The sequence below is a fragment of the Lissotriton helveticus genome, chromosome 8 (assembly GCF_964261635.1).
Source record: "Lissotriton helveticus chromosome 8, aLisHel1.1, whole genome shotgun sequence".
Classification (NCBI taxonomy): domain Eukaryota; kingdom Metazoa; phylum Chordata; class Amphibia; order Caudata; family Salamandridae; genus Lissotriton; species Lissotriton helveticus.
In genome coordinates, this window is record NC_136069.1 from 258632414 (window position 1) to 258658412 (window position 25999).

The window sequence follows — 25999 nt, forward strand, 5'->3', positions numbered from 1 at the left end:
TGCGGAAGTGCTGCCAGAGTGCCCGTTGGAGGTACGGGCAAAACTCGGCCAAGCCCTTGTGGAGGGCCGGGATGCAGCCAAATATTCTATACGGTGTGGGCTGGATACCACCGACGCACTGGGTAGAGCGATGGCAACAACGGTGGCGGTCAGACGTCACGCCTGGTTGAGGTCCGCCAACTTTTTGGCCGATGTCCAGAACACCTTGATGGACATGCCGTTTGATGGCCGTCGCCTCTTTGGCGACAAGGCAGACCATGCGCTCGAGCGCTTTAAGGACTCCAGGGCTACGGCCAAGTCCTTGGGCCTCTCGGCCCCGCACCAGCAATCGGCTGCCTTTCATTCCTTTCGTGGCCACGGAAGGGGTGTACCCACACGTGCTGCCAGCCACGCTCCGCAGGGTAATACCCAACACGGTGGCGGCCGTGGGAACCGCCGTCCCGGCGGTCGGGGACACCGGCGAGGTCAGTCCACACCTTCCCCCGCAGCATCCGCCTCAAAACCCTCCTAGTCCGTGCTTTCAGGCCCATGTGACGCCAGTGGGGGGCAGGGTTCGCCATCACCACCTCTACTGGCGCACCGTTACTTCGGACAGGTGGGTGCTGCAGATCGTCCGAAGGGGCTACTCCCTCCCCTTCGAGGCGACTCCTCCAGCCATGCCACCGCAGAACCACCGTGTATCGGGGGATCATTTGCGACTTCTGCAGGAGGAAGTTACGGCCCTCTTGGCCAAGGGGGCCATCGAGCGCGTTCCTGGGCCAGAAGTAGGGTGTGGTTGCTACTCCCACTACTTTCTGGTACCCAAGAAGGGCAAAGGGGCCTACGCCCTATCTTGGACCTAAGGAACGTCAACAGCTTCCTCCGGAAGGAGAAGTTCAAGATGCTGACACTGGCTCAGGTCCTAGCTGCCCTGGACCCAGGAGACTGGATGGTAGCGTTGGACTTGCAGGACGCTTATTTCCACATCCCCGTCCTGCCGGCCCACCGGCGCTACCTGCGGTTCACGGTTGGCCACGAGCACTTTCAGTATACCGTACTCCCCTTCGGCCTTACCAGCGCCCCACGGGTGTTCACAAAGGTGATGGCGGTGGTCGCAGCTCATCTGCGCAGGTTAGTGGTTTCAGTCTTCCCCTACCTCGACGACTGGTTGTTGAAGGCGGGCTCGCCCCAGACAGTCGTCAGCCACCTCCAGATGACGGCAGATCTCCTGCACCGGCTGGGGTTCTCCATCAATGTGCCGAAGTCACACCTGTGCCCCTCTCAGAAGCTCCTTTTCATCGGAGCGGTTCTCGACTCGGCGCGGTTTCGGGTTTATCCACCCGAACAGCGGGTCCGGGATATTCAGGCTCTGATTCCCATCTTTCAGCCGTTATCCCGGGTCTCGGTCAGGTTGACGCTGCGGCTTCTGGGGCTGATGGCCTCCTGCATCCTGCTGGTGCAGCACGCCAGGTGGCGGATGCGGGCTCTGCAGATCCCTCTCCCTTCCCCAACCGGACCACGTAGTTGTGACGGATGCGTCCCTCCAGGGCTGGGGAGGCCACATGGGAGAGGCGGAGATCAGAGGCCTCTGATCTCCGGCGGAGTCCCGGCTCCACATCAACCTGTTGGAGTTACGGGCGATTCGTCTAGCGCTGAAAGAATTCCTCCCCTCTGTCCGAGGGAGTGTAGTGCAGGTGTTCACGGACAACACCACCGCCATGTGGTACTGCAACAAACAGGGCGGGGTGGAGTCGTGGACCCTTTGCCCGGAGGCTCTGTGCCTCTGGCAATGGCTGGAACGCCAGGGCGTGACCCTGGTGGCTCAACACCTTGCAGGTTCTCTGAACGCCAGGGCGGACGAGCTCAGCCGTCGGTGCATGATGGATCACGAATGGCGTCTGAACTAGGACGTGGCGCAAGGCCTCTTTCAGCAATGGGGAGAGCCTTGGTTAGATCTATTCGCCACCGAAGAGAACGCGCAATGTCATCAGTTCTGCGCGTTGGAATTTCCAAGGCGGCACTCGCTCAGAGACGCTTTTCGTCGCGAGTGGAGCTGCGGTCTACTGTACGCCTTTCCGCCTATACCACTTCTGCCCAGAGTGCTGAAGAAGATCAAGCACGACCGGGCCCAAGTTATCCTTGTGGCTCCGGACTGGGCTCGAAGGTACTGGTATCCAGAGCTACTCAGTATGTCAGTCGATCCCCCGGTTCGTCTGCCTCGTCAGGAGGACCTTCTGTCGCAGCAGCAGGGGACGGTCCTCCACCCGAACCTGTCCAGTCTCCACCTCCATGCTTGGAGATTGAGTGGCGACAGTTGAGGCCATTTGACTTGCCCCCTGAAGTCTGTAACGTCATTCTGGCAGCCAGGCGTCCCTCCACAAAGTCGGTATACGCCTGCAGGTGGAACAGATTTGTGGCATGGTGCACAGCAAAAGCTGTGGATCCTCCTGCTGCCCCTCTTTCTGAGGTTCTTCCCTTCCTTCTTTCTCTTGCCCAGCAGGGCTCTGCTCTGGACACTATCAAGGGCTACCTTTCTGCCCTTTCAGCCTTTCTGAGGCTGCCTGATCAACCTTCTTTGTTCAAGTCCCCTATTGTAAATAGATTTCTAAAGGGCATCACACACACGTTCCCTCCTGTTCCGTTTGTGATGCCTCAGTGGGACTTGAACCTGGTTCTTACGTTTCTGATGTGCGGTCCCTTTGAGCCACTTCACAACTGTCCTCTCCGCCTTCTTACTCTGAAGACTGCTTTCCTGGTTGCCATCACCTCTGCCAGGAGAGTGAGTGAGCTCCAGGCCCTTTCTTGTACTCCACCTTTCCTTTCTGTCCATCCGGACAAAGTGGTGTTGCGTACTAAGCCATCTTTCCTGCCCAAGGTTGTCACGGCCTTCCACATCGGGCAGTCCATCACCTTGCCAACCTTCTTCCCGCCACCGCATCCCTCTAAAGAGGAAGAGCGGCTCCACCGTCTGGACCCAAAACGTGCGCTCTCATTTTACTTGGATCGCACACGCCAGTTCCGGGTGGATGACCAACTCTTTGTTGGTTACGTGGGCGCTAAGAAGGGGAAAGCGGTGCACAAGAGGACCAACACCCGGTGGATCATCTTGTGTATCCAGGCATGCTACTCCTTGGCTAAAAAGGAGCCCCCTGTTGGATTGCCGGCTCACTCTACCCGAGCCACGGCGGCTACGACTGCCCTGGGCCGGGGAGTGCCCTTACAAGACATCTGTCAGGCAGCTACGTGGGCATCGCTGCACACGTTTGCAAGACACTACTGCCTGGACAGCCAAGTCCGGAGGGATGGCTTCTTTGGCCGTTCTGTCCTCCAGGACTTTCTGGTGTGATTATTGGTTCGCAGACCCACCACCGGGGTTGGTATTGCTGGGGTATCTATTCTAAGGTAAGGAATCTAATACTAACGTGTCTCTTTCAGATGCACAAGTTACTACTTGTGTAACGATATATCTGTAAGATACATTAGTTAGTATTAGATTCCTTACCGACCCACCCATCCTCCCCGTTCTGCGAACCGATATCTAGGGTTAGGGTTACCCCCTTTCAGGGCCCTAGTTTCAATGGCACCAGTGTTGGTTTTTAACATGGCTCTGCGTTTCTGGCGCGGAAAAGCTGTGTCTAAGAACTGACGTCAGCACGCGGAGGCGGCGTCTAAGTACTCCGACGACGTCATCACGGCGCCCACGACGACGGACGCGGAGCCGCAGACAACGCCTACCGACGCGCAAGGGTACTGCTACGCAAAATTTTCCGGATCCAGTCTGACGCCTGGGGATATTCTATGGTAAGGAATCTAATACTAACTAATGTCTCTTACAGATATATCGTTACACAAGTAGTAACTTGTGCGATGGTGCTAAATGCCTAGTGATCATTTGCATGGATGTTTGTTGGATTGAATAAAAAATGGCGCATGTAGGTGTGCTTTTCTGTGTACATAATCCTTGTATTCATCTGTGCCTGTACGATGTGAACGTCTGTTTGCATACAATGTAAACAAGCATTTGCAATGCAATGGGTCTCATTAGTAAAGTTAGAGCTGTTGACATTGAAAATGACTATGCTTTTTACTTTTGCATTTTTATTTGCAACAATAAATAGACTCCTCCCACACAATGCTACCCATTAATAATATACATCGACAAATCCACTCGCCCGCTCGCATTTGCGAGGGAGAATGGATGAGGACGAGCTATTTTTAGGTCCTACTCGCCCTTTCTGGCGAGTAGGAAGACAAACTAACTTTTGTCCTCCGTCTTTGAAAATGGAGCAAAAATGACAAGATAACAAGATTTAAAGGCATTTTTATTGCTCACAAAGGAACTGAGCAATAAAGATGCCTTTAAATCTTGTTAACTTGTCACTTTTGCTCCTTTTTCAGAGACAGAGGTCAAGTAGGTTGCAGTTGGGTCGAGGGGATTTTCCAAGTTACTAGACCTGCCGGACTAGTACAATTTTTCAGATTTGTCGAGCCCTGCATATATGCAATAATATACAGCAGGCTATCCGGCAACAATAGCTTGAGTTAAGTTCAGTAAAGTTACCAGTAGTGCATCAAAAGAGACTTTAGTTAATGTTAAGCCTTCACACATTATTTTGAGCTTTTTCCTTTTTTCAGAAGCCACAAATGTGGCACATCTTGTGAAATCATCCAAGCATCCGCCTTGATTCTGTGTTGAAACCCCAGGATACTGCTGCGTGGTCTGCTGGTATCCATGGATGGAGCATCTTATATATTAGCCATTAATGTTGATGGTTTTGCAATTTTTGTAAAAAATGTTTTTACTTTCTATATCATTGAGCTTGTTTAGCGTAAATTCCTGGCACGAGGCATGGCCACACCAGCCAACCAATAAATTGCACTGGCTACTTGAGGCCACTTCATGAAGACACCGGAGATGTAGGCGCTCACCCTTGGTGATGAATCACCTACGAGGCTTTTCTTCTGGGGGGCCGCCCTCCCGCATAAGAATGCCGGACTGAAATACAGCAATGGAAAATGGCCACATAGAGAGAGAAAAAAATAAAGCCCATTATCTCCCATCTAAACGGCATCCCATCTCCACACGGGCAGCAAGGACCTTGGAAAACACATCTAAGAGCAGAAACGACCTCTCCGAAGTCTCTGGCTAGGCTATGCTTTATGACACCGGCTCGGTAATAAGAAACATTTGACTCCGGGGAAGCAGGAATCCTAATTTAGGAGCCGGAATAAAGTGCCGTCCCATTTTCAGGGTGACCTTTCCCTGCTGCTGTATTTACAAAAAAAAAGCTGCAGTGCAGTACTTCACTCCCTGCCACGCGCACGACTTCTTGCTTGTTTTCTCATACATTTAGGGACTTAATTAATATAGATCTCTTTCTGTTGTTGCCATAGGCACACCACGGGTGAAAGCCCTGGCTAAATAGTGTCCACGGGTGTTTGCATGATACTGTACATCGGTAGTTATATTTCCAAATCCACTCTTAGGGTTTGGAGATCTGTAACGGACAAATATGGTGTTGTCGCGCTTTCATTGAACTGTTATTTATTCACTAAATGTTTGAATTGACACCTTTTTAATAGTCATGAAAAGAGTCTTTATATGTGTTGTTCTTCAGTTGCAAAAGTACACACCCTTTAAGCAGGACATACTGATGATTCAATACAAATGGGTAGGGACACACGCTTAGGGATGCAAGTCTGCAAAGAAAGAGTCCCGTGCGGTGCTGGAGTTTGGAGCGGCAAAAGTGAAAGCAACACGAGTTTACAAATTTCTAGAGCACTGCAATTAAAAAAAATGAGGCACCGTCATCAATATAAACAAAGAAACAAGAGAGGAGCGGGGGCAAGCGTTGCAGCAAAGCGAATGCACGCTAATTATAAACACATGTTTATAATTAAAACCAGATGCCGCTGCTGCGCGTAACAGACACCAATAGGCCATGGGCAGTTACATTTCTTAAGAAAGCTGGGACATGCAACCGGCTTTGACCAATTGCGTGCTGTCTTTGTAAAAAAGACACATGCAAAAGCCAATAGCCTATGAGACAAACAAAGGCTCATGCACAAGTGTGTGGTCAGCTTTTGGAAGCCCTTACATAAAGTCTCGCTGCACGACAGTGCTGTGCACTGCAACGCTAGGCGCGAGACCTAAAAAGGCTTTTATTTTGAGTTCATCTGTACATGCTTTGTTTTTGCCGTTAATACATCTGGCGGCTGCTTTTGTAATGTATGAACCTAACTTGACAGTCATGAAATAACAATAATTTCGATTATGCAATTAATTGTTAACTCATTAGCAGTTATCAGATGTACTGAAAAGCACATACTCCTTACCACTCGTGATATATATTATTTGATCAATCACTCTACTCCATAAATAAACTAAATATGAACAACCTACTCTCACTCTGGCAGACCTCCTGTTTTCCCATAATACAGTATTTATATCAAAGCGAACAAGTGTGTCAAGATCTTCCATTTAGCCTTGTCCAGAGCGACCCCTCGCTCCTCTGTCATAACTGTCGAAAGGACCGTGCAGATCAGTGCGCGCATAATATGGCGGGTGAGCCTCGGCCGCTTCCGCCATTCTTATTGGGTGATCTGATAGAGACTACTAGCCGCAGATTCCTTCATGTAGAATTATCCCCAGGCGTGAGACTGGATCCGGAAAACTCTTGGCACAGCAACCCTGCGTGCCGGCGGAGGGGCGGCATCACGCGGCTCCGTCGAGGCATCGTCTGCGCATGTGACACATCACATGCGAGGTCACATAAGCCCCACCCCGTTGCGCCTACGTCAGTTTTTTCCTTTTCCGCGTGCAACGCGGATCCGGTCTCTGTTCGGGCCTGTTTGGGCCCCCTTTTTTCTCCCTCATTGTGCTATTTTTTGGTGAACAGTGTGCGAATGCCTTCGGGCTTCATATCTTGCACGTCGTGTGGGCGTATTATGTCGGCGACGGACCCTCACCTCATTTTTATGTGGTGTTTAGGGGAAGATCACGGCACCACTGATTGTGAAGCGTGCCTACAGTTGAAGAAAAAGTTGCGGCGGGAGCGCTGGATGAAACTACTCTTGGCGTGTCTCTCAAGGTCGGCTTCATCCCCTCGTTTAGTCTCCGCGGACGGTTTCAGATACGGCCATCATCGGCATCCTCATCACTCTCCGATGTCGCGCAAGCGTTGCTCCCTGATGGGAAAGTGTCGTAGTTTGTCCCCTGGGGCTGGTGTTTGACCTGCCGGGGGTGTGGGTTCTCCGCGGGTGAGGCCGCCCAATGCGTCATCCTCCTATCTACTGTTTCCCGGTGAAGGGGCGTCGAGAGTCCAGATGGAGCCATATGCGGCGGCCTTACAGGCCTTGCTGGCGTCTCCTCATCCTTCCCCTCCTGGGGCATCAGCGGATTCTTTGCATTGCACGGGGCCCTCCGCGGCGTCGCCGGCAGCTCCGGCCCCGGCGCCGACTGGTTCGGCTCCAGACTTGGAGGATGTGGTGCTGCTGACGATAGGCTTCGTGTCACTCCCCTAGTCCCTCTCGTTCCTCCACGCAGGCGGCTGCCTTGGCGGAGGTCGAGTCAGCGCCGTTCCGGCGCCTCCCCTTGGCCACTTCGGATCCGGCTCCGCTCCGGTCTATGGCATGGTTTGGCTTAGGGGAGCCTTATCCAGTGTCTCCTTCGGCGCCGGATGGCGTTGCCGTCCTGCCTCAGGCGGGAGACTCTACAACTCTAGACAGGCGTTGAGTCACGGTCTCGTCTTCGGATGCTCCCTCTTCTCCGAAGGTTGGGTGCATACTGGTGTCATCCTCCTCGGAGACAGGTCTCCGCGTGGTGGCTTTCTCGCCGGCGTCATCGAAGGGTGGCTCTCCGCCATTCCCGGGGCCAGGGTGCCCGCCGGAGGAGCGACAGGTCCCCCACTCTTCGGTCCCTTCTGACTTCCAGGTCTGGCCTTTGCCCGCCCTGCTTGGCTTCGGGGATGGCTGCCTTAGTTTGCAGCCGTCGCCCACTGAGGAGCTGCTTTCTCCACTGCGGGGCCCTATGGAGGCGGGTGCGGCCTTCGCTCACACGGTGCCCATGGCTGTGGGCATTCTGCGCATGGGTGACCTGGTTGCTCATTTTCCGGCAGACCATCTCTTGGAGGTTCTACACCAGGGCTCTGGTGGGAGGGAGCTATTGCTTCCCTTTGAGGGTTCGCTTCTTTCTTCCCTGACAGGGGCCTGGAGGTGCCCCGCCTCAGGGTATCCGGTGCCTCAACACCTTCTGCACTGGCACCTTCCAGCGCTGCGTGGTCCGGCATGTCTTTCCCTCCATCCCTCTGCCTCAAGTCCACTTTTGCGGACTGCTTTTCCCTCCCTTCCACCACTGTTGACTCTTCCGTCCAGGGAGGCTCGCTGGCTGGATACTTGGGACCGCAACATGTTCACCTCCACCAGTGCTGCCCTGTGGGCCCTTAACACCTTATATGTGTTGGCTAGGGCCATCTCTTGTTTGTGGGATTCGGCTGAGTCCTTGGGATCCGCAGCTTCACAGGAGACTGTTCAGGTGGACCTACGGCATCATGCGTTGGATGTCCAGGAACTAGCGGCGTTTATTCTCCGCTCCGCTCTGGACATCTCGGAGGTGCTGGGCCGGGCCATGGCTTCCTCAGTCACCCTCCGTCTCCATGCTTGGCTTCAGGATGGCGTGTTCCCTGAAAATGTTCGGGAGCGGCTGATTGATCTTCCATTCGATGCCACCCTGTTGTTCCATGCCCCATTGGACTCCGCCATCCAGAGGTTCTTGGCAGGGCTCCGTCCTCCTCCTCCTTCTCCTCCTCCTTATCCTCCTCCTTATCCTCCTCCTTATCCTCCTCCTCCTCCTTCCCCTCCTCAGTGATTGCTGAGTTGAGCTAGTTCTGGACCTTCTTCTGGGTCGATTACCCTTGCTGTGGAGTGTGTTTTATGGCCACTCGAGTCCTCCTTGCTGGGACTGTGGCGTTGTTGGCTGCTGGACGGCCCCCTTTGTTGACCCTGTGTTTTTGCTGGAATTGTCTGTATGGACTTGGCCCTCAAATTAGGCCTTCTGTTTTCTCTTGGGCTGCATGACAAGCCTTCCGCTGGAGGTTTTTTTTTTTTCCAGTGGCTCTTTAGTTCCTTTCTCTGCTGCTGAAGTTTCTTCCAAAGAGAGTTCCCATGTCTTGGGACTTAACTTACCCTATGTGGGGTAGAAGTAGCTATAATAGCTTCCATTCTGCTAGGGAGTTCAGGTCGCCTTCGGGCCCATGCTCTCCATGGCGTTTACGTTGTTGCTAATGCTTCTTTAGGCTGTGTGCGTGGACCCCTCGTAATGGTGTGGCCGGGCCTTTCCTCACCTTCCAGCTCCTGTCCTGCGGGCTGGGATGATTCTTTGTTTTTTCTCTTATCAGGCGTTGCTTGCCCAGTCTTCTTGGGGCCCGGGCTGTTCTTCTTGCTTTCAGCGACTTATTACTCGCGGTGCCGCTCTGTCTGGTCTGTTGCCTTCCGTCTAGGGTGCCTCGCCTTCTTTTCCGTCGTTTCCTTGGGCCCTCTAAGGTTTCTTCTTCCTCTTCCTTGTCCTAGCATTGGATGGACGCTCTGTTGCCCTGTGATGGAGTGGGGTGCTTCGGCCTCTCTGGCCTTGCCCTTGGCTCTCGTGTTGTGAGTGTATGGGCTTCTTTTTTCTTCCTACATCCCTCTTGGGGTCGGTAGTGTTCTGCGTGTTGGGGTTCCTCTTGCCTGGGAGGACGGGGCTTTCGCCTTGTCCGTGGCTCTGGTCCCCTGTAGGGCCCTCTGTGATGTCCAGGCTGGTGGGGTCCTTTCGCAGTCCCTCCTTCCCCTTGGGTATTGCTAGGGTATCTATTTTATGTGAAGTAATCTGCGGCTAGTAGTCTCTATCAGATGTACGAGTTACTTACCTTCGGTATAGACTATTCTAGCCGCAGATTCCTTCACGACCCACCCTTCCTCCCCGTTCTACAAGGACCTTTTGCTTGGCCTTCTGCACTCACCTCCCGGGGGTGGCTATGCCTTCTGTGAGTGCATTCTTTTACCCTTTTTGACGGAAGGATATGTCTTGTTTCTTGTTCCTTTCCTCCTCTTTGGCGCATTGCAGGAGGGGTTTATGGGTGCTCCGATGCCCCTATGCTCCGGTCCAGGATCAGAGATTGCCTTCTCTCCTTCCCTCCACTTCCTCTCCCCTTTTGTTACTAAGGGTGCTGGCCCCTCTGCTAACCCTCTGGGTTGGGGTCCTCCGTCCATGCCCTTGCCCCCTTTTTTCCTTGGGGGGTTATCGCACTCTGTGCTGGGGATACCTTGGAGGTTGTCGTTCCTGTTTGTCTTGACACTGGTTCCCCTTCGATATTCCTGGTTGGGGTTGTCCTGCTGCATGTTGTCATGACATTTTTGCATGTGTTCCCTGTCTCCAGGAGGAGGGGGGGTGGGCAGTCTACATACTGGCAGGGTGGATGGTCAGGGCTGTGCTCTGTTCTTTCCTTTTCTCCCTGCCTTTGGGTGCTGCGGTGTTGACACTGTTCCTTATGGTGTTGTTCGATGGCTCCGTGTTGTGGCGCGGAAAAATTCTCCGAACAAAACTGACATAGGCGCGCCGGGGTGGGGCTTATGTGACCTCGCTGACGTCACGTGCCCGGACGACGCCTGGACGGAGTCGCGTGATGCCGCCCCTCCCCCTGCGCTCATGGACGCTGTGGCAAAGAGTTTTCTGGATCCAGTCTCACGCCTGGGGATAATTCTACATGAAGGAATCTGCAGCTAGAATCGTCTCTACAAGATAAATCGTTACCTAAGGTAAGTAACTCGTACATCAATTCCAGGCCGGTATGAATTACCGATATTCACTAGTCACTTCCCGTTTCAGCCTACCTACTCGGGTGTTTCAGTAGGGCGCTGATGTAAGAGATGGAAAATACTGCGGCCCTTTACTTTAGAGTGCTAAACTACAAACTTCTACAATAACGTCACCTCATGAAACATAGAATAGTCAGTATATGGTGTGTTTTTTCGTTATTTCTATGAGTCCACTATGGATTAATTAAAAACATAGAGATCAATGCATTTGCTGTCACAGAAGCAAGGTGAAGTGAATTCTGTATTCTGTGTGTCTTGTTTTAAGATTATCCAAATACATTTGCACACCCAATTGTTGAGGATAAATCTGTACCTTTCTGGTCAAGCCGGCATGCATTATTCCATAGGCAAATTATGTTTTTGTGTTTTTGACATAACAGCCTAGTTGGCTACATTTTAGTGAATGAGACAGCACATACCGCGGCTCCCCGCTGTCCATCATTAACACTCCTCTAGGAATCTTTAATGCCCCTGCCAAGAACGCATTGATTCTTGAAAGAACACCTGTTTCCATGCTACTGCTGTTCTCACTCAATTTTGCCCGAACCCTGCCTTTCTCATTTCGCAGCGCTCATCTACCAGGCTGTTTTGTAGCTTTGATGAAGGAGCAGTCTGCTATATTCTGCAACATGCTGCCTGCTTGAGCAGCTGTCGATCGATTTTTCATTTATTCGCTTTGCAGTCACTGGTCCCAAATATAATGCAATTGTCCATCTACCATAAAACACTCTCTGTTTTATATGATGACCAGGAAATGACATAAGTTGCAGGGCTCGCACGATACTGCAGAGGGTGATAAAACTCTTCAGCTCAGGTGTCTGCCAGACTTTGTAAGTGATGTCACCATAGTTACTGTAGGAAAGTAGGATCTGCTTTCATGGTTACCCCCACTTCTTGCTGGTGTCATTCTGTTTTCTGACTAGTCTGACTGGTATCCTGCTAATCAGGACCCCCGTCACTGAGCTCTCTCCCTAAATTGGACTATCGTAAGTACTTTAGTACCTTCCTAATTGGCTTCTTGTGTACCCTTCTAAGCCCCTAGTATATGGTACTATCGTACCCAGGGTATAGGTACACCAGGGGCTCCCATGGGCTGCAGCATGTATCGTGCCACCCATGAGATATAACTCAAACTGTGACTAGAGGCCTGCCACTAGATCTAGATCAATATACTTTATTCAACTCAAAACGAGCCTTATAAGATTGCATACATACATTTTCAATAAAATCAGATAAGCATGAGCAGAGACAAAGTGGCTTAAAGGCTAGGGCGGTCGACCTTGGAACTGGGGAACCGGGTTCGAGTCTCGGCAGGGACTGTCAGCATACTTTGATTCTGGGCAAATCACTTAGGGCCAGATGTAGGTAATTTTATTTTACCACCTCTTAAATACCGAATCGTACCGATTCGGTATTTAAGAAGTGGTAAAATAGAAGTACCGAGATGTAGGTAAATCCAGATGTGCATTTACCGAATCGGTAAAATTCGGTATTTACCGATTCGGTAAATACCGACCGGTAATGCCCATTCATTCCTATGGGCTTTGAAGCCCATAGGAATGAATGGGCATTACCGATTCGGTAATTACCGAATCGGTAAATACCGAATTTCACAAGGGTGCAGGGGGTGTCACTTTGACACCCTCTAGCACCCCCAAAACGGGTTTGGGTGCCATGTGGCAGGCATACCTGCCCTAAGGGCAGGTCTGCCTGTCATATGGCACAGGTGTGCATGCACACCGGAATCGGTATTTTACCATCAAATAGGATTTGATGGTAAAATACCGATTCGGTAAGGCTTGTGGGACTCAGAAGAGTCCCACCTACATCTCAATTTTACAGATTCGGTAAAAATACCGACTCGGTATTTTACAGAATCGGTAAATTTACCGATCAGTAAATTTACCGATTCTGTAAAATTGAGTGACCTACATCTCAAATTCCAATTACCGGTCGGTAACGGCCGAATTCGGCCGTTACCGACCGGTAATTGGCCACCTACATCTGGCCCTTAATCTCCCCGTTCCCAACAAAAATGAATGTGTCTGTCTGTAACGTAACTGGTACTCATGTAAAGTGCTCTTATACCTCAGGGTGTAATTCATGCTATATAAAACTCCACACAAAAAAGCAATTAAAAACAAGATAATAGAAATGCCTTGTATTTACTACGGATCTTAAAAACAGTAAAACGATAATTTAAAATACCAAATATGAGCTCTAGTTCCTAAAGAAAGTAAATAATCTATTGACAATTTATGACCTCTAATTCCTGCTGCTAGTAGTAATGGACGAATAAACTGCCTCCTCTGGGGAGTGTAGAATTTACAAAATAAGATAAAGTGCTTAGTGCTTTAATATGAAAAACTGTCACAAGGGCAGACAGGGAGTGAAGAAAACCATGAGCCTGGATAGGAAAAGCAGACAAAAAATGTAGTTTTTAAACGGAACCTGGTCAGCAAAACCTTTCACATTTCATTCAAGTCTATTTGCAGATAAATGGCATTGCAGCCTGTGTGAGCTGGTGCTAGCGCCACTCACAACTGATATACATTTCCTTATATCTGAGGTCATTGCACTTCAAACCTATAAGTTACCCTTAAGGTAGGCCTTTCAATCCTGAAGGCAGGGTTAAAAATTGGAATTACTGACGTAAATGTATTAGGAATTACGAACTATGAATTTCTTAGTGAACCCTGACCGTCTAACTTGTAATAGGCTGGACTTTCCCTACGCCTACAGTTACCAATATCTTTGGTATGCAGAAGAAACTAATTGCATTTTTTATTCCCTTCTATTAGAACTCCAGTTTGATTCACCAGAAGGTGTCACCTCCTAACGAAAGACAAGGATCCCCACTCTTGTCATTTATCGTTCTTGAGCAGTTCAATGCAATCCGCCTGGTTCAGAGCATACATCAGTCCCTGGCTGCGCTGAGTAAGGTGATCAGAGGAACCTCTTTGTTGAGTTCAGAAGTACAGAAACTAGCCGGAGCCCTGTTGGACCAAAAGGTAAGCCTGCATGTTAAATTTGTCAGTATTGTTTGGAAATCCTGTACTGGTTTGAGGTAACTTCCTGTGGTCAGTATGTACCAGCTGCAGTCTCTGTGTGATGCACCAACAGAAATGGGAAGTTTGGTCATGGGTCCTTTGGTATTAAATGTTTGGCAACAGTAGTGGCCACATCATCTTTTTAGTATGTATTAGTGTTTCCTTTTGCTTTTAAGTTTCTCTAGCAATTATTCTTTTGAAAAGTTTGACGGCCATCCGTCACACTTTTCCTACATTCACAAGAGCTGCCCCAACAGCAGTTCCTGTCAATTCAGAGAGATGTCTGTCGAGCCTATGGACATCTAGAATTTTAGCAAGACGTGATGTTCTTCAGCGGGATGGAGGACAGAACTATGTCATCTCGATGGATATTAATCTATCCGCCAAAGTCTAAATCAGGCCCACCATATTTATTCAGCACACTGTTTGAGATGAAGCTATACTATTAAAACATGATTACATGTAGCACCTTGTACTATTTAGAAGTGAATCACTTGTCTTCTTTCTATTTGCAGTGCCCTCTTACCTGGCAGAGTAAATGGGAAGGTCCAGAAGATCCCATGCAGTATCTCAGAGGTCTTGTTGCTCGAGCTCTTGCAATTCCGGTAAATAATTGTCTACATTAAAAAAATCACCAGTCATCATTGTTCTTCTTTTCATTAAGAGTAAGATTACATTCTCCCAATTTTAAGAAGTAATGTGCACCTGCCTGAGATTGGCTGTTTTAACTGATGTTTGCTAGTGAGTTAGGCCAGTGTCTGTACTTACCGCTGTCTTTCAACGTGGAACATGTTCTGCAAATGCATTGTTTGGGTACTGTCCAGATTGACAAAAGACTGATCATATGCTCAAGCCCTTGTTACTGTTACCGCTAAGGCATAGCAAATTTGGACCAACAGCAATCAAAAGTCACAATCTCTTTTTATCATGATCTAGCTATATTCCGAATTATGGTGTGTGGCCAAAGTCTTTTTACTACGCAGGTTCCATAAACAGTGCTGCCTAGGTCGTAGGCTTCTATTCAAAAGTCTCTGTCACCACAGACTTTGATGTGTATTCACCTCATATTCTACCCAAATGAAGACTATGGTTATGGACCAAATGTACCCATCACATAGACTGTTGTCAAATGTCAAAATCCAATTTTGATGAACGTTTATGATGAACTGAGGTCATGGTGCATGTTTACTGCACAGATTTGTAAAATGCCATGGACAAGAGACCTGTGCAGCAATTTGGAATCTCAATGCGACAAGTGATATAAACAGCAGAAGCACAGAAAGTCTTTATCCTCACATTATAAGTTAGATAGCCAAGACAGAAAGCAAAAAAGGGAAAGCTTCCTATTGTGATTGTTAATCTGAAAGAGACTGTTAGTTGTAGATTCCTTACTTTAGAATTTCCCCCAGGCGTCAGTCTGGATCTGGATATTTTTCTTTAGCAGTACCCCTGCGTGTCAGTAGGTGGCGCTGGTCGACTCCGTGAAAGTTGTCAGAGTCAGGGATGGTGGCACGGATGATGTTGCTGTGCCTCCTTAGACACCGCCCCTGCTCGCTGACTTCAGTTCTTTCTTTTTCCGCGCCAGCATTGTGCAGATCCGGAGAGAACTACAGATTAACTGTTTTTTGGCTAGCTTTATCTGATAGAGACTTCTAGCTGCAGATTCCTTACCTTTGAATTTCCCAGGCGGCCGGCTGGATCCGGAAACTTTTGCTGAGCAATACCCCTTGCGCTCGACATCCGATGGCTTCATTAGGCTCTGCGTGTCGTCGATGACGTCGGTAGCTTCGGTTATGACGTCACGATGCCTACATAGGCGCCGCCAAGGCCCGCGGACGACAGTTATTTTCTTTCTTCGCCAGTTAAACGCCAATCCGGGAAGAGCTACCCTTCTGCTGCTTTTTGGCAGGCTTTTTTCTTGACTTTTGTCAAAATTTTTGAAGACTTTGTGTCCGAAGGATGTCGGGTAGGAAGACAGGTTTTAAACCGTGCGGGACTTGTTCCCTTACGATGTTGGTTACCGATCCCTAGGGCGTATGTCTGTGGTGTCTTGAACACAACCACTATTCGAAGTCATGTTCAGACTGCCGGGCGATGGCTCCGAAGACCTTGAGGGAACGGGCATTGAAATTGCTCGTGGCCCGGCAGTCAACACCTTTGAGCGAGACTCCGAGGTGGTCACTATCCTGTAAGAAGAAGAGGAGGTTGTGGGTTCACTCTCGGAGCCCTAAGTCCTCTTCCTCCCATTCGAGGTCATCTGGACACTTGAGGAAGAGGCCCAAGAAGAAGAAGAAGTCCAAGCAGACTTCGACTTCACCTCAACTGGCGTCCGTCGTCGAGAGAGGTAAGGAGCACCGACGCTCTAGACACAGTTCTGCAGAGCCAGAGTCGACTTCACGTCTCCCTCCATTTTCGGGAGCCAAAGCGACTCCCGCTGAAATGAAGGATTTTTACGAGGCCATGTGCCGTGTAATTGAGCGGAACGACCCTGTTGGTGAGCCCTGGGGTACCGCGGGGTCATATGGAGCCCCATAGAGATTGACGTTGTCAGGCACAGCGCCTCAGGGTTCCGATCTAGGATCCGATTTGACATCGGTCGTACCAACGTAACCTTTCCCGATGTTGAACCCGAAGTCGGGGCCAGCTCCGTCTCCGGCAGCTGTCGGTGGCGCAAGCCCCCATCATCATCCCCGACGACACGGTGCCGGAATGGCGTTGTTCGACGCCGATTCCCATGTTGACAGAACCCAAGGGTTCTATGTTGTTGCCTGAACGCTTTGTTGATGTGCTAGGCTCAGGAGTGGAATGGGAGGAGTCTGAAGACCCTTTAGAGAACCAGGATGTCTCTGAGGAGACGATAGACTGGTATGGGGAACTTGGGGAAGCCAGTGGTCTGGATACTTCCCAAGACACTGGCATGCTCTCTCCACCTACAGTGGCTACGGAGAAGGGGGCGTCCTATGGTTAAAAGTTGCAAACAAAACAAGGGACACCGGGGGCATGGCGAAGCCGCAAGAGAAAATGGCCGCTCTTCTGTAGAGCTCCGGCACCTGTGATTCCTACCTGATAATCCGGCATACTAATCCGGCCCCAGAAGCGCCTTCACCGACGTGCGTAGTCCCGCTGAATCTGGCCCGTACTGACACGAAAAACTGCGAGCTGTATTGGCAGTCTTATTCCGGGTGAAATATCGAGTCCTGTGGCTCCTCTCGGGAGCCAAAATACGGCGAAGCGGTGTGCTGGGCGTGGCTGCCCGACCCTGCTGGCGACCGCCTACGAGAGGCCGAGGTGGAGGCCTGCCAATTGCCTAGTGACGCGGAAACCCGCGGACGGCGAGAAACAGGAGCTGCGTCCTCGCGGTGGCCCCTAGTGTGTGGAAGAGTCCCTGGGCCACCGCCTGTGCTTAAGAATGTGGGTGTGTACGTGCCCAGCGGGAGCAGTGACTGCGCCGAAGAGGCCGTGAGTATTGTGACAAAGCGTGACATTGCAGAGCGCGGACCCACCGTGGGCGGCGCTCCTGCTCCATCCTTCCTGTGACTCACCCCTGTGCTGGCCAGCAGTGCTTCCTGGAGCGGGAAGGAACGCGAGCTCCATTTTGTCGGGTAATTTACGACCCAGTGACTGCCTGTGGCCCAAGGAAGCCCACTGGAGCCTGGCCGGAGTGTGGTGCAGACTGAGGATTGTGGGGGTCTTCGCCTCACATTTACTTGCTGAGATCTGGAGCAGTGGACCCAGCGCCCTCTGTCATTTCTGGGGCCCTTGACATCTGGGCTAGTGGGACCCTCCCCTGGCTGTTGCCTGAGACGTGCCTGCGCTCTGTCTGGTCTGCTGTGGTGGCACAGGGCGTCAGGCCATCGGGGGTGGTGCCGCAGTGGTCTGGTCTGAGGAGGGGGCACCCTTTCTCCACTGCACGCGGCCTCCCAGAGCTCTGGGGAGCACGTAGAGACAGCGTCAAAGACAAGTGGGGGCAGGCAGGGGTGCCAGAGATGCAGAGGGCTGGAACGACAGCCACAAGATGTCTGGGACCAGAGGCCCAAAGACAATGCAAGCCAGCAAAATCGAAAAAGACACATACTCAAAGGCGACTCCCCCTGATCTACAGCACGCGACAGTCACGACGAAGAGTCCAGAAGGAGAGTCCTCCGAACTAACATTGCAGGATGTTATGGACACCATCTCTGGAGTACGGGTGTCCCTAGAACAGCAGACAGACGCCATCACTCTCCTCAGGACGGACCTTACTAAAATTGGGGAGAAGGTCAAGCAACTGTAGATAACTGCAACTAGTTTGTTTGATGACACATCCCAGCTGCAGCAAGAGGTAGTAGACCTGCAAGTCTTTTGGAAACACATGGAAGAGAGGCTGGACGATTACGAAGGGCGCACTTGACGAAACAACATGCGCCTAATTGGGGTTTCCAAAAAAGCGGAAGGACAGGCTACTGACCTAATCATGGAAGACCTCATCCTCACCTACCACAACCTAAGGGATTATCCAAGTTCTTCGTCATCGAGCGGGCTCATAGTGTCCCCAGCGTGCGACTGAAGCCAGGGGCGCCGCCCAGACCGATACAAGTTCGTTTGCTGAACTACTGGGATGCCATCCTCCAGTTTGCTCGGAAGGCTCCGCCGCTTCATTAAGAAAATGCAGAAATCTCCTTTCCAGATTTCACTCTGGCTGTTCAGAAGCAGAGGAGATCCTTTTTGGCCATCAAAAGGAAACTGAGACAAAGGGGTGAAGTATGCAATGTTGTTCCCGACCCAGCTCCGAGTGGAAGGGGATGGAAGAGCCTGGTTCTTCAACCGCCCAGAGGACTCCGCAGACTGGCTTGAGAGCAGGAGAAGGGCGGAGGACCAGGGCGAGCATTGATGATCCCACTTGAGCCACCAGAGACATTGAACACCACTGAACTGTAAGATGCAGACTCGTGGGGGTATTCTTTTTTGGGGGACTCACATGGGGTTCCTATCGTCACATTGCCTTCCAGAGGGTGATTGTTGTAGTATTTTGGGACAATGTGTGGCTTGTTGGTTGCTTATGGACCGCAGTCTTGAACTCTGGAGCCATACCGTGCTGAATCGGGGTAGGGGTTCATGGGTGAGTGGTTGTCCACCCCCCCAAAGCTTAGCTACAGTTAGACCAGTTTGGGCTACAGGCACTCTGCAGTTTTTGATGGGCTGTTTGATGCCCAGAGTGCAGGGGAGAAGGGAGGGGGGGCTGTTGGGTGGGTTTTGAGGACGCTGTTTTGGTCTCCTTTTTTCTTATTTGTTTTTTCATGTCAACAGTAATATTCTTTGAACTTGGGTATTTGAGTGTATACTGTGACAGACTCAATGGGAAACAGCCCTAACAGGCAGGTTAGATTGTTAAGTTGGAATGTTAATGGCCTCAGGAACAAACTTAAACGTAGCATATTGTTGCATCATATTAAACGCCATTCCCCTGAGGTGGTTCTACTTCAGGAGATGCACCTAGTCGGTAACGGGTGTTTTGCTCAAGAAATCCTTTCCGTTCGCAGTACAGCACACCCAGGTGGATGACATGGGGAGGTATGCAGCGGTGTCCAGACAATTGAAGGGTGCAACCCTTAACCTAGTCACAGTGTATGTTCCGACGGGTTTGCAGAGCCTGACATTCAGAGACTTGGGCACTCTCTTGCGCTCCCTTCCTGAGGGTAGGTTGGTTCTCAATGGCGACTTTAATGCGGTGGTCTTGGGACACTTAGATCGCTATCCCCCACGGGACATGGCACAATCTCAGAGATGGCTCCCGGAATTTCTTGAGGCCATGGGACTGGTGGACCTGTGGCGCACACTACACCTTGACTCTACTCAGTGCACATTTTATTCCGGCGCACACAGCAGTTTCTCTCGCCTTGACTACCTACTGGCCCCAGCGGCCCTGCTCGTTGAAACTCAGGAAGTCAGACATATGGCGCAGATTATTTCTGATCATTCCCCCATCTGGGCGCACCTGATTCTGGGAGCTGGGAGGGTCAGGAGAGTAGCTCCGATTAATCCATTGTACCTCCGCAACCCCGCTGTCAAAAAGACCATCTTAAAGGCAATTACTAACTACTTTACTGAAAATGAGGATGTTGTCGAATCGGCCCAGGTCCTATGGGAGGCGTTCAAGACGGTGATTCGGGGACAGGCCCTGTCCTCTATCGCTGGGCTAGGTAAAGACAGGGTCAAAGACCTGGCCCGGGTGGAGGAGGAGATCCGTCATCTCGAAGACTCAGAGGCAGGTGATCCTTCGCCAGAGGCGCTCCACAATTTGCAACTTAAGCGAGAGGAGTATAGGAGTATTGCCACGGAGATGGCCAAAACACTGGGGAGAGAGAAAGCCGGTAGACTTTATGACATGGGCGACAAAGTGGGGAAATTGTTAGCTTGGCTGGATAAGAAGGAAATGGCGAACAGGCTCATCCCGGAATTGATGATCGAAGGGGGGGTACACAATAACCGACCCACAAGTAATCGCAAACACGTTAGCTGACTATTATTGCTCCACTTCCAGCCTCTCTGTTGCAGACTCGGAGCTACTCCTCCGAGATATCAGAATGCCGACCCTCGCGGCTGACGAACGTGACGTGCTTGACAGTGCCCTTACGGACCACGAACCATGAACTGGTACAGGCGATCCCTGGCGTCTGCACTGGCAAGGCTTCCGGTCCAAACGGATTGCCGATAGAGCTGTACAAACTGAGACCAGACGTTCTAGCTCCCCACATGCGTAATGTGCTCCTTGAAAGCCGCAATAAGGGACTCCTTCCTTATGATCAACGTGTTGCCACACTGGTGACGATTCACAAGAACGGTAAGCCCTGAACCCTCACATCTTCCTATAGGCCAATTTCCCTGTTGAATGCCTAACCCAAAATCCTCGCCACGGTGCTGGTGAATCACCTGCTACCTGTAATCTGCAACCTCATCCACCCCGACCAGTCAGGCTTTATGACCCACCGCAATGCTGCATTAAATCTGCGGCACGTACATGGCGTTCTGGGCCGACCAGACTCCATCCGAGAGGCGGCAGTCGTGGTCTCGTTGGACGTCACAATGGCATTTGACACAATTGAGTGGTCCTATCTCTTTACGGTCCTGACCAAGTTGGGCTTCGGACCCAGCTTCATTGGCTAGGTGCAGCTTTTGTATACGGAACCCCTGGCGCAAGTGGTAGTTAACAACAAACAGTCCACAACTTTTGGGCTGAGTTGGGGAACCCGTCAGGGGGGCCCTCTCTTGCCTCTCCTTTTTGCCCTGTCCCTGGGGCCGCTGGCAGCATGGATCCGTTGGTGTACCTCAGTTCGAGGACTCAAATGGATGGAGGGCTGGGAAGAACGCATTTCCCTCTATGCGGATGACATCCTTCTATTTTTGGCCTCACCCGGGTCCTCTATTTGGGTAGTACTTGATATCTTCTCGGTCTTTTGGAGGTACTCAGGCTACAGAATAAATTGGAGCAAGTCCTTACTTTACGTCCTTAACAGGGATCCTCCATCCTTGCCCCGTGACTGCCCCATGCAGGTGGCGAGCGGGGGATTTCGATACTTGGGCATATTTATCACTGCTGATCCTCAGCTCCGTTATGAAAGAAATCTACTACCCACCTTACTGAGACTCAAACATGACGTTGAGGTGTGGAGACAGCTCCCGCTCTCGCTCCTGGGAAGGGCAGCGTTGTTCAAAATGATGTAATTGCCCCGTTTCCTGTACGCCCTGCAGAATTCCCTTGATCTGGTCCTGGCCAGTTATTTGAAAGAAATAGAAGCCCTGCAGAGAAATTTGCTGTGGGAGGGCAGGCCTCGAATAGCACTCCAAAAATTGATCTTGGGTTGGTATGATGGAGGTATTGGTCTACCAGACATATGGAGGTAATATTGGGCCGCACACTTGGTGGCTATCAACCATTGTGTATATAAACCTGAGGATGACCCTGCCTACAGGATGGATAAACGGTTGCTTCCAGGAGGCACATACCATAGAGCGCTTTATTCCAGACCTCGCCGTTACCGGCATACGTGCCCGACCAAACACTCGGTGGCTGTGGGGCACACGGTGAGCAAAAGCCTTGGGTGGGATGGGCAACTCTCTCTGGCAACCCCCCTATGGGATTCGGAGAAGTTGGGCACTCTCAGCACCACCAAGGGATTCGACAAATGGGATCTTATTGGGTTTTCAACCAGCGGTGACTTGTGGAAGGGGGGACGAATGGGGTAATTTGAGGACCTGCAGCGTACTCACAACCTTGTGGACTCCGAGCACTTCTGCTATCTACAAGTCAGACATGCACCGCAATCAAACATTTATTTATTTATTTATTTATTTATATTCTTTTATAGCACCTGAATCGATCCCTGAAGGGATATCTCCGCGCTTGTGCTCCTATCTGAGTAGATTTAAACATGATCATGTGTTGCTGACAGAAAATGTTTGTTAAAACTGAGTGAATAGATGGGTTTTAAGATTTTTTCTAAAGGATTCTAAATTAGTGTTTTGCTTCAGCATAGGGGGGAGAGAGTTCCAGAGAACTGGGCCTTTATAGGAAAGGGCACGACCTCCTTGTCTGGTTTTTCTAAACCTTGGGACCTGAAGTAACTGGTGACTACTGGAGCGTAGAGTGCGTCCAGGAGTGTATGGTACAAACTTTTCCTTCAAATATTAAGGTCCTATGCCAAACAGACATTTGTGTATTGTACAACACGTCTTAAATTCTATGCGTTGTCTTATTGGCAGCCAATGAAGCTGGTGAAGAAAGGGGCGAGAGGGGGTTCTGGGTTGGGCATTAAGGACCAGTCTCGCCGCAGTATTTTGGACCACTTGCAGTTTTTTTATTTGCTCCTCATTGGCCGCAATAAGCAGGCCATTGCAGTAGTCCATCCTACTGATTACTAGTGTCTGGACTAGTGTTTTCCTGTAATTATCGGGCAAGAATGGAAAAACACGCCGTAGCAGCCCGATAATGTGGAAGCATGCTCCTGTGATTTGGTTGGTGTGTTCTTTAAATAGGAGTGCTTGATCCAGACGTACACCAAGATTTTTAACTACTTGTTTCGGACTAGGAACAGGTCCCAGCTCCAAAGGCCACCATTCTGGGGACCAGAGGAGAGTAGCCCCACCAAACAACATGACTTCTGTCTTGGCTACATTACACTGGAGGCAGTTTCGTGCCATCCAGTCTGACACTGCTCTCATCCCGTCTGCAAAAGATTTTTGAATTGTGGGCGTGAGGGTCTGGAAGGGGAATAGAAGTTGGGTGTCGTCAGCATACGACACCGGGGTGAACCCATGTTTTCTTACAATGTCCGCCAAGGGGGCCACGTACACGTTAAAAAGCGTGGGGCTTAGGCATGAGCCCTGTGGCACTCCCTTGGTGAGCTCCCTTAAGATGGAATTATGGGAACCCAGCTTGACTACTTGTAGACGACCAGAAAGAAAGCTTTCCAACCAGGACAGAGCCGTGCCTCCTATACCCACCTCCCTCAAACGACGGAGAAGTATTTCATGTGACACCGTGTCGAAGGCAGCGGATAAATCTAACAGCACCAGAATTGTTGATCCCCCCCCCCATCCAGTGACATCCTGATGTTATCGGTCACTGAGATGAGAGCCGACTCGGTGCTGTGATTGGGCCTGAATCCAAATTGAGAGTGGTCCAGGCCCTCCGCTGTCTCGATGTAATTTGACAAATGGGTGTTCACATGCCTCTCGGCCATTTTGCTGAGGTATGGTAAGTATTACTTTGGGTACTTCCCTCCCGGAAGCCTCTCCTTTAGAGGATAGACTACTGGATGGGTACTTACCGCATAGGGTCATATCCTTGACGTATAAGAAGTTGGTCAACAACACACCTGACCCCTGGCACTCCTGCGATAGCGATGGGCTTGAGATAGACGATGAGACGTGGCAGGAGGCCTTGGCCTCCCCTAAAGAAGTCGCCATCTCCTCTAGACTACGTCTTGTGCAATTAAAGGTCCTATATCGGATCTATATCTCTGGTCCGACACTGGTTAAAATGGGCAAGATGCATGAGGGCGATTTTCAGCGTGGCTGTGGACAGACTGTCTCCTTTTTGCATATAATCTGGGAGTGTCCCCTTATTCAATCTTACTGGTCCAGGGTGCTTGAGTGTATGAGTTGGGTTACAGGGGTGGTCATACGTCCGGAGGCAAAGCAGTGCCTTTTGAATATCTGGGGGTCTACGGACCTCAACAGTAGAGATAAACAGTGGGTTACTTTGGGCCAGATGATAGCCAAGCGTAACATAGCACAGGCATGGGGGGTGATCTCCTGGAAAAACAACATGGACTGGTGCATGTACGCCTTAACATCTTATTGCACTCTTCTGTACCATGTATGGTTGTACCCGTGCTTACCACAAGAGTCGAAGCTGATATTTCTGTAATTTCAATGGTGTGTACTGTCGACATTGTTGATTGTTAATAAAATGAACTTTTAAAAAAACCAAGGGAGGACTCCCCTACTCACTAGGAAGTAAGGTATGTGTGACAGAAACAGTGGTTCCTGCAGGAAAGTAGATATTTAAATTGGTAATACAATGCACTATCGCAATGGTTACGGATTACCTAGATGTCAGAAGGAAAGGAGCCCAAGAACACTTCTGTTTTGTATTTACAATCAATATTTTATATTTTGTTAAAGAGTATATAAATTTATACAAAAAGCAAAAAAAATATAATAAAGCAGTGTTTAGTGTCCCCAGTGTGAATGGAACCAAAAAACAAAGACTAGTGAATTTGTGACATATATAAATTGGTTTCCATCATTTTGAAAAGTGACCATCTATACATGTACAATAATTACAGCCACTGTATACAATAGTCAGAGCTCATACATTGTTTCGCTTTACACAGTTGTTGACGACGTATCGACCCTTCATAGGATATAGGGTCTCTTCAGGAACTGAAATTAGGGAGTTGCGCAGCCACGTGAAAAGGGTGAAACACCGGTCAAGTGAGAAGAAAAAATAGAGATATGCTCACACTGGACCGTGCTTTATGGACCCTACGTAGCTAAGGCACGCTTTCAAAGTACCGCTGATTGAGTACGTCGTGACCAGCCAGGACGATCGAGTACCCGCGCCCATGTCATTACAATACTAGCTGGAGCTACAGCCCTGCCTACACTCGAGGCTATGCCTTGAGAGAACTCTTGTATCTATAACAGGTTAAGTCCACAGGAAGTTTTGCTTCTCCTACATTGGCATTTGCCTTGCTGTGTATATCCGTGGTTGCCAGCCTTTCACCCCGTCTCTCACACTGGGTACCCGGCTGGGTCCAGTGTGAGTATATCTCTATTTTTTCTTCTCACTTGACCGGTGTTTCACTCTTTTCACGTGACTGTGCAACTCCCTAATTTTCAGATCATGTGCTCCCTTTCACGTTTACCAGTGCCCCTCGGGTGTTCACCAAGGTGATGGCGGTGGTTGCCGCTCAACTGCGCAAGTTAGGGGTTTCAGTCTTCCCCTACCTCGATGTAAATGTAAATGTCCAGTATTTGTAAAGCACGACAATTACCCGAAGGTGTCAAGGCGCTGGGGGCCCTCGTGAAGATTAAGCAAGCTGTTGCCCAGAGTCACATCGTGCTGGGCTGATCTGCCGCCGGCCCCGGGGATCGAACCGTGAGCCCCAGGTTCCGGAGTCAGTCGCCCTGGCCGCTGCGCCACACATCTTCCACAATGACTGGCTGTTGAAGGCAGCCTCGCCCCATACAGTCGACTCCCACCTTCAGACTACGGCGAACCTACTCCACTCGCTGGGGTTCTCTATAAATGTGCCAAAGTCACACCTGAGTCCTTCTCAGACGCTCCCTTTCATTGGAGCTGTTCTGGACACAGTGCAGTTTCTGGCTTATCCTCCCGAGTAGCAAGTCCAGGATATTCAGGCTAGGATTCTGATATGTCAGCCTGTATCATGGATTTCGGTGAGACTGACTCTGATGCTGTTGGTCCTCATGGCCTCCTGCATCCTGTTAGTAAGACACGCGAGATGGTGTATGCGGGTTTTGCAGTGGGGCTTGAAGGTCCAGTGGGCACAGCATCAGGGAAATCTCACAGACGTGGTTCAGATCTCGGAAGGAACTGTGAAGGATCTGCA

The 25999-nt window shown here is 50.4% G+C and overlaps 1 protein-coding gene across 2 annotated transcripts in view; it reads left to right on the top strand.

The window, feature by feature from the left end:
- DYNC2H1 (dynein cytoplasmic 2 heavy chain 1) overlaps positions 1–25999 on the top strand; it is a 1763151-nt gene that overhangs the window by 1659680 nt on the left and 77472 nt on the right. For both annotated transcript variants that reach the window (XM_078657019.1, XM_078657020.1), the window contains exons 84-85: positions 13632–13841; positions 14396–14485. In XM_078657019.1, coding sequence (XP_078513145.1) covers positions 13632–13841; positions 14396–14485 — 300 coding nt within the window. The remainder of the gene's footprint in view (positions 1–13631; positions 13842–14395; positions 14486–25999) is intronic.